A 9,248-nucleotide genomic window follows, 5' to 3' on the forward strand; every position below is an offset into this window, starting at 1 on the left:
GAAACGATTCAAATAACAATATCATACAACAATGTTTTGTAGTAAAATCTAACTTGGAAACGATTCAAATAACAATATCATACAACAATGTTTTGTAGTAAAATCTAACTTGGAAACGATTCAAATAACAATATCATACAACAATGTTTTGTAGTAAAATCTAACTTGGAAACGATTCAAATAACAATATCATACAACAATGTTTTGTAGTAAAATCTAACTTGGAAACGATTCAAATAACAATATCATACAACAATGTTTTGTAGTAAAATCTAACTTGGAAACGATTCAAATAACAATATCATACAACAATGTTTTGTAGTAAAATTTTCTTTTTCACTAATTCGTGAAATTTTTATCACAAAGCCACACTTGGCTGGCTATATGGTGTGTCCACCGCGGTGTCTCGAACCCTAGATTGTAGCCTTCGTAAACTTATCGCTGACCTACCGGGGGATGATAATTCATAACTTACCTACCAGCAACTGCTGCACTCTATAAAAAGTTGAGTTTTAGTCAAAAGTAGAAACTACCTTTAAATATCAATTGATAGCGTATATTGATAAGTATAGTAGGAAGAAAAGCTTGAGTTGTTCCATTTTATTTGCAGGAATTCCACCAAAAGGCGTTGATGGCTCCAGATAATTCTTTGTTTATAGCTGGGGAAGACCAAGATCAGCCTTATCCAGGAAAGGTCGTTCACTACTCCTGTCGCTCCCAAAAAGTCACAGACAAAGAAGAAGTGAAGGAAGTGTCAGAACTGAAGGATGGAGAAGTTGTCACTGAGACCACGAAGACACACCATCACGAAGAACAAGAGGATGACGAAGTACCAGAGGACGAAGTTGATGAAACGGCTCTTCCAGAAGTATCTAAAGAGACAACCAGGAACATCGAGTACTATAGAGATGACGACGAGTTTGATAGTCTTAGCGAAAAGATGCGCCGAGAACGAGAAAATAATTTTATTCGAGATCATTCTCCAAGTAGGAGAGACCCGGTAACGAAGAAAACGTTGAATCTAGATGAAGAAGAAGTGATAAGAAACAGCGAGACAAACCGATGGCTGGAAAATCATTTTGGATCTGAGAGCGGAAGTGACGTAGAGGAAACTACGAAAACAACGAAAGCTGGTGGAAATGTAATCAAAATTCAAATGACTGGATCGCCCCGACCGACTTCGCGAGATAAGCTTCACATCGAACAAAAAGATACGTGTACTTTAGAAGCCAGCAAATCTAGAAGACGTTTTCAAGATCACGATGCTGCTTCACATTCCAGAATTTTCCAAGATAATCGACTTTCCACCAACAGCATATCCGAAGTAAAAGATTGGCACTCCGAACAGAAGAGAGTTTCTTCACCACTACCAAGATCGACATCTCCACCAAGCCGACGAGAAAGTACCAGATCACCACCTATTTCGGGGATTTCTGCTAAACAGACCGATTCAGTATATCGTCGTTCAGTTCCTTCGCCTTCAAAGTCACCTTCAAAAACGTACTATTTAGGTGATGACAATACTTACAAAAGAAAACACACCAAACTTGAACCGACATCTTTGAAGAGACAATCTGATGGCTGGAAATCAACACCTTCCATCAGGGATGATTATTATCGCAGCCTCAACGATGAAGAAAAACAAAAAACCCACAAACAGAAAACTGTCCGGCATGAAGAGAGATCTCCAGAAAGATTTGTTCACCGTTCTCATTCCCAGAAGGACACTCCTCGGAGTTTTACGATATATGATGGTTCCAAGACTTCAAAAGAAACTTATTTTATTGGCGAGAATACACCAGTTTCTCAGACTCTTCCTAGAGACACTAGATTCAAAGGCGAAGAGAAAACATCTCGTCAGAACTACAATACCACTGAAGTACAGAGGAAACACAAAAACCAGAAAAAAAGTGACCTGAGTGTTCAAGTTGATTTGTCTGATGAGGAAAGCAAATCATCAACGTTCCCAAGAAAACATTCAACATCCCCATTTCGTGCATCTAATGGTTCCAGAAGACGATCTCCATCTCCAGTTCGTGCATCTAATGGTTCCAGAAGACGATCTCCATCTCCTGTTCGTGTACCTAATGGTTCCAGAAGACGATCTCCATCTCCAGTTCGTGCATCTAATGGTTCCAGAAGAATATCACCATCTCCAGATCATATTTCTAATGATCGGACTTCAAAAAGTTTGCCGAGATTCTCTGGTAAAAAATCAACTTCCAAGGAAAAGGAACCAAAAATTCACACTAGTCTCAACCTTTCTACATTAAAAACACCAGCCCAGACATTTTATTTCGGAGATGAAAAAGATGCAAATTACAAAACTACCAAGAAGAAAGTGCCAGAAGGAAACCAAGATGCCAAACTTTATGGTATTGAACATAGGTATTCAAACAGACAAACTTTTAACCCCAACGACCACAGTTTTGTAAGTGATTACAGCTCAAGCCCTAGTTATCGTGAAGGGTTCTTCACCATAGAAAGAGACTCAGGGGTGACAAAAAGACATTCCAATTTCCATAGCAGTATGGGGGATTTAAGAGAGTCCTCGATTCACGACTTTGGTCGCAACGCAGATGAAACATTCTGGAATTCTAGGTCGCACAAAAAGAAAACTAAAGGAGGTCATTCTTCGGGAATCAATAGGGTAGAAGAAGGTTCTTTCCGAGACCACAGCGATAGTTATGAAAGTAATAGTTTTTTAAACGACAAAAAGAGCTACTACAAAAATACCCACAATAGTAACATCGACATTTCTATCACACCTAACAAAAAACAGTCCGGATCCGAAGTGAAACGTCATCAGTTTATGCAAAATCTCTTGGGTTCAAGTGAGAGAGATCTTACGTTTTCGACAGATGAATCTGATGTTTACAAGAACCATACCAATAGAAGACAGAGGACAAGTAGAGATATGCCTCCACCTTTACCAAAACATTTAGATTCTTCTACGCCCCCTCAAGCCCAATACCCCATATGGTAAAAATGAACCAATCAGGAAATTATGAAACATCTTCAACCTCATCACTTCCAGATTCTCCTTCGGGAACTTATTTCCATACTACTTCTCATCAGGCTGGTGGTGGTGGTCTGTTTGTAACCCCGAAGTTCACACCAGATAGTAAATCGAGTGGGTATTCCTCAAGGGTCAGCAGACAATCTCCAGTATCTGGCTCTTCCATCCCGTTATCATCCTTCTCTCCTTTGTCCAGTCATTTGGAGATCAAGAACGCGTCCAGTCACAAAACCCACGACCAGGCCCATTGGTCAAAAAGACACAGTTCTACCACTGGTGGCGTCTCAGTGTGGGAGAACAGATAGAGTAGGTGTCACAGTTCTACCACTGGTGGCGTCTCAGTGTGGGAGAACAGATACAGTAGGTGTCGATGGTTATCTGCACAAATAACTTTGAATTTCCAGAAGTCCGACAAGCAGTCTTGTGAATATGTTTCTCTTGCAAACATTTTTTTTGATCTTTTGATTTCAAATTCTTGACGCGAACTGGCTAAAGCAATGTCCTAACTCCCCCCCCCTAAAAAAATAATTGAAATAACAACACTAATAAAGAGGCGGGTTAACTCACCAAAAATTAAATTAAGTACCGATACGTAGGAGTAATCTGGACATTGTGAATATAATAATGATTTTAATAGAGGGAGATTAAGCTATTTCTTAGACCAGACTTTATCCGCGGCTAACCCTAAAAAACAAATATCCATTGTCATCAACAAGTATCCTCTCCAATCTTAATCCATCTTTAAGAACATGACTAAGAAACTGAGAGAATTGAAAAGGAGGATAAATTTACATGAAAAATAGATGACAGTTTGTTCATACATAATAATAATAACAATATTTTAATTTGAGTAACAGTACCGAAATGGAACTTGCAAACCCTCTCTTTAGATTAAGTTAATTTTATCTCCGTGGTTAACAGAGTCGTGGCTCAATTTCTATCTTCATCAACATGTTAAGTCAATCTTTCGGTAATCGTTGATTAGTGTTCGTGAAAAATGGGGGAAAAGGAGAGCCTATTAACACTGTTTTGTTTTGAAGTCGTTTTATATATCGGGAGTTTTGTGCAATTTGAATCTCATGATTTTTTCTTATTACACTTATCGACATAAAATGATTTGTTTACAAACAATGTGTACTCTTTCTTGAATTGAATCACGCGCAAAATTGTCTCCACCACTTAGATCGCTCGAAAATGTGACGTCAGAGATATATAAAACGACTTCAAAACAAAATAGTGTTAATAGCCACTTAGATCGCTTGAAAATGTGACGTCAGGAGTTTTTTTTTCGTTTGCTTATGTTTTTGTACAAGCAGCTTTGTTACTTTTGCTTATGTTTTTGTAAAAGCACAGCTTTGTTACTTTTTCACTTATGTTTTTGTACAAGCAGCTTTGTTACTTTTTGCTTATGTTTTTGTACAAGCAGCTTTGTTACTTTTTGCTTATGTTTTTGTACAAGCAGCTTTGTTACTTTCGATGCTTAAACAAGCTTTTACGTTTAAAGCAGTTGTTTATGCTCTCCAGACTGTACTTTTTATATCATTCAGGTGAAACTGTCGTCATCAATTATTATTATAAACTCAGCAGAACGTGTATTTTCCAACTTAATAATTCATTTTAGCTATGCGAGGAGAAAAAATATATATTTTATATTCAGATAAACTGTAATGAAATCATGTTTAATCTTAAACCTCCATCAGGTGGTGCAGATGTAAAATTCAAGTATAATGGACCATTCATAACTTGATTGAGTGAGTTTTTTTTTATGAGTTTACAGTAGGTTAGTTTTGTATTTCTTCTGTTTCACTTAACAATATTTACTCTTTATGAGTGTAGTACTTGGCGTGTTTGTCCCATTTTGTTTTTCATACACAAAATGTTACAAGAAAATCTTGTTTCTCCCCTATATAGACAATGTAATTTCATATTTTATCTTTTTCACATATTTGTAATTTTAGGAGAATCTAAAATCGTACACCAATTACTAGATTCGTTAAACAGCAACAAAAAAATGTTTAAAAAAGTTACCTTGTATTAAATTTTTAGTGGCAATAAACAGTGTCGTTGCCACTGGTAACCTGATGAAGGGCTGTTGCCCGAAACTTCGTTTTCTCGTTTTATTAATAAAGTTATTTTAATTTAGCGAGTTTTTACCACCACTTTATATTCTATTTTGCATTTTGTTATTTCCTCGCCTACGCAATTATTTTATTTTATTTCATGAATTAAATTTTTTAGTGCCATCATTATGTCCAGACTTTTAATATTTTTGTATTCAGTTTTTTTAAGTAAAACTAATGCAAGCAATCACCTTTAAAAATCGTTCTTGAATAATTGGAGTGATTTGTTTTTATATTTTCAATGTTTGAAGCTGTGAATGTATTGCTAAAAATTTTCATATTAAAAACATGCATATTTGTTAATAACTATATATATTTTTGATAAAAATCGATACTGTAAAATAATATTTTGTGTAGGTGTTTTATGGGTATTTAGAGGGCAGTAACGATCCTTTAATATTTAGCAGTAGTTACGTTAATGTTACTTGCTGTGGATGCTGTATTATAACAGTAAGTGCCATGCTGTACAGAGGACATTGTATGTGTATTTTGTGTCGTCACTTTTTTTTCTGGGAACAGTTTTGACTTATAAAAAATATTGTATACTTTTACCTTAGCTAGTTGGCTAGTATAAAACGTTGAAGTCCAAACTTTTTGAATATATATAAATAACGATTGTATATACATAAGTAGGCCTAGCGATTCGCCTGCATGAAACAAGCCTGTTTCAAGACTTTAATCGTTTTGTGTTTCTTTTAAATTATCACAGCTTACGTTTTTGAGCAAATCGCTTATAAAGTACGCTTTTTATAAACATGAGTTGATCAAATCGTATTTCCAAATGCTCCTTTTTTTTCGCACAAACTAACATTTGCGAATGTGTAACTTTCTTGCAAGGTTGGTGTAGCAAAAGTACCATGGCTCGATTTTAAGCCTAATATCCGTTAAGCCTAACAACACTATTTTGTTGTCCAAATTACATGTCAGATTAGCAGCTTACTGTCACTCTTCTTGCAAGATGCAGTTGTTACTAATGGTATGCATAAAAAAAAAAGAGTTAAGTTAAAATTCAAACTTCTTTAGAATTGTTTGTTACTTGTTTATTAGATGGTAATTTTTATTTAGTTTCTTGCAAGATACAGTTGTTACTAATGATATCCATAAAAATAGTGGAGTTAAGTTAAAATTCAAACTTCATTAAAATTGTTTGTTACTTTAGATGGTATTTGTTATTTAGTTTTAATTGTAAATGATAATTTTAAAATTATATGCATTTTTGGAATTTAATATGACTCCAAATTTAATTTCTTTGGTTTTGTTTGTTAAATATGTCGATTATTTTTCCTTGGTGCTAATGATGTAAAAATAATTCAGGAACATATGTAGAGAAATAAGACGTGAATAAAAAAAATTTTTTCAAGTGACTTATTATTTAGTGAGTTGTACGGCGAAAAGAAAACACGAACATTTCAACCATTGATTTGTCACGAAATTCGACAAACAGATGTAAGCGTTGATATAAATACAGCATATATTTTATTTAAGTATTTTCCTTGTTATCACAATTCTATGAGAGACACCCCATATTTACAATTAAAATAAAACCATTGAATAAAACACTGCACATAGGCAATATACAGCAAGATATGACAGAAGCTTCAGTTTTTTTGTTTTTTTTAGATATATACCAACAATCACGAAGATGCTAATTGCATGTAATATCTACAACAGTGTTCACTCTAAGCAGACGATAGGCCTAAAGCCCAAATAACCACCTGGTAGCATCGCAAAATGGCCCAATGATTCAATAGGGTTGATGGTCTAAAAATACCCCTCCCCCTAAAACAAAAAACTGGTAGCGCACATCCACACATTGATACTGGTGCACATGAAAAATTGATACTGGTGCACATGAAAAATTCATTCCGCACGTGGACTGAAAAAAATAGAGGGAACGTTGCTTTACGGTTGTGATTAAACATACTAAGCCTAACAAAAAGTTACCATATTGGGTCATTACACGTGGCCCATATATATATATATGTATGAAACATTCAATATAATGAATTTTAAAGTCAGCGTACTCGGACTGTGAATATTTGGGTTTCAGTTCGCGTCTCGTTGTCGTAAAAACACGCTTCCCATTTAGGGGCAGTGGGTGCGTTACAACAGTAACCATCAAATCCCACTAATCCGTTAAACAAGAGTTTTTCAAGCGTCTGTGGTAGATACTTTAACAAACTCTCTTCTCTCTAGTGTATCTGTTTAAAATTAAGAACAGTTATGAGCAGATAGTCTCTGTGTATCTTTGCGCGAAAATTCTTAATTAATATTAAGTGTTTGTTGCAGAGCAGAGAGCTATACAATGGGTAGTTTGTCCTGTGCCAACCGCAGGAAACAAGCTCCGAATTTTAGTTTTAAGCTCTCAAGTTTGCAGCCGAGACACTGGATGGCCGTTCGATGTTGATAAATATTTGGTTGTAGTTTATCCCTCTGCCATTAACGATAAAGTTGCGCTGACGTACATCTACACTAATTCGTAATTAAAAATGTTATAAGCTACAAGCTTGATTAGTTATTAAAGTAATATATCCTTTTTTCGACGTTTCTTTACAGTTTATGCGATGGTATAAATAACCCCAATTTGTTGAATAGAATCGGCCTATTAATAAGATGAAAATAAACTGACATTGATGTTTTATAGCATGTAAAATTTGTTTGTTTAAAGCCAAGCACGAAGCTACACAATGGGCTATCTGTGCTCTGCCCACCAAGGTATCAAAACTTTGTTTCTAGCGTTGTAAGTCCCCAGACATACCGCTGTGCCACTGGGGGCAGCTCGTAAAAAGAAAAATGCCTGATATGTTCAACTTCCCCATAGTGAAGCTACGGATTAATCTTTCTCAACTTCTTGTAAACATTTCCAAATTTTGCCACCCAGTGGCATGTCTGCGGACTTGTACTGCTTGAACCCGGGTTTCGATACCCGCGGTGGGCAGAGCACAGATAGCCCTTTGTGCTTAATAACAAACAACAACCTTTCCAATTTTACTGGAGTATAATATAAATTATTTTTTTCTTTTCTCCTAGACCATACCTTACTTTTTAGGAATATTATGTTGAAAAGCGGAAAAATAATTATAATATGCATTTTATTTTTTCATTTATTGTTAGGAAAAAAACAAAAAACGAAGAGTACAGGTAAGCCTAATGTGATAAACCTGTAATGTGTCGCACCAGATTAAAGAGTAGGGAACAGTTAACATTTATGCTGTGTCGTTACCCCGAGATGAAAAAGCTAAGGTAAGTCTAATATGGGTAGTCAACTGTAAAACTAAGCCTAACGAGATATAGTATAATCATCGATAAAGCTAACTTTAACAGACGTAGTTTCGTTTAAAACTAAGCCTAACGAGATATAGTATAATCATCGATAAAGCTAACCCTAACAGACGTAGTTTCGTGTGAAAGATATAATTAATTATCTGAGTATAGTAATTAATAAACAATATGAAATAGTTTAACTTAATACTTGAGCAAAATTGTATTTTTATCATTATGTGTATTGAAAAAAATAATAGACACGTATTTTAAGCATTATTGTCATCCTTATGTTACAGACAGTAGATGGCGCTAATAAACAAATATAATTTTTTATGCACATTTAGAATTGTGTCGATAAGATCAACAATTATTTTAAAGTCAATATTTTCCTCAACCTTGCGCTCGTGACTTTAAGCGAATACGCACACTTGCAGTAGTATAGAATATGCATTACTACCTGTAGTACTCGACCCCTGGACGGAAATTATGTAAATTCATGATTAATGAAAGGTTATCTTATGACATTAAAAGCTGCTTCCCATACACGTAATCGTAAAATACGCCCATAAAAACTGCAAAACACAAAAGGTGAAATCGCAAGTTTGCGTGTATCTTCCCATGAATCCAACAAACCTTCATGCCAAATTTGGTGAAGATCCATCAACAGGGGGAGAAGTAGTGGTCAACAAAAACGCCCATAAAAGCTGCAAAACACAAAAGGTGAAATCGCAAGTTTGCGTGTTTCTTCCCATGAATCCAACAAACCTTCATGCCAAATTTGGTGAAGATCCATCCACAGGGGGTGAGGTCGTGGTAAAAACCACAAAATGCAAAACTGAAAATTT

General features: G+C 35.4%; 1 protein-coding gene across 1 annotated transcript; it reads left to right on the forward strand.

Annotated features, from left to right (window-relative positions):
• The first annotated feature begins 362 nt into the window (after positions 1-362).
• LOC106475934 (serine/arginine repetitive matrix protein 1-like) lies at positions 363-4,067 on the forward strand. Its single transcript, XM_013936610.2, has one exon. The coding sequence runs from the start codon at positions 632-634 to the stop codon at positions 2,984-2,986; it is 2,355 nt and encodes a 784-aa protein (XP_013792064.1). The 5' UTR covers positions 363-631; the 3' UTR covers positions 2,987-4,067.
• Positions 4,068-9,248: the final 5,181 nt, after the last annotated feature.

The sequence above is a fragment of the Limulus polyphemus genome, unplaced genomic scaffold, assembly GCF_000517525.1.
Source record: "Limulus polyphemus unplaced genomic scaffold, Limulus_polyphemus-2.1.2 Scaffold9468, whole genome shotgun sequence".
Lineage (NCBI taxonomy): Eukaryota > Metazoa > Arthropoda > Merostomata > Xiphosura > Limulidae > Limulus > Limulus polyphemus.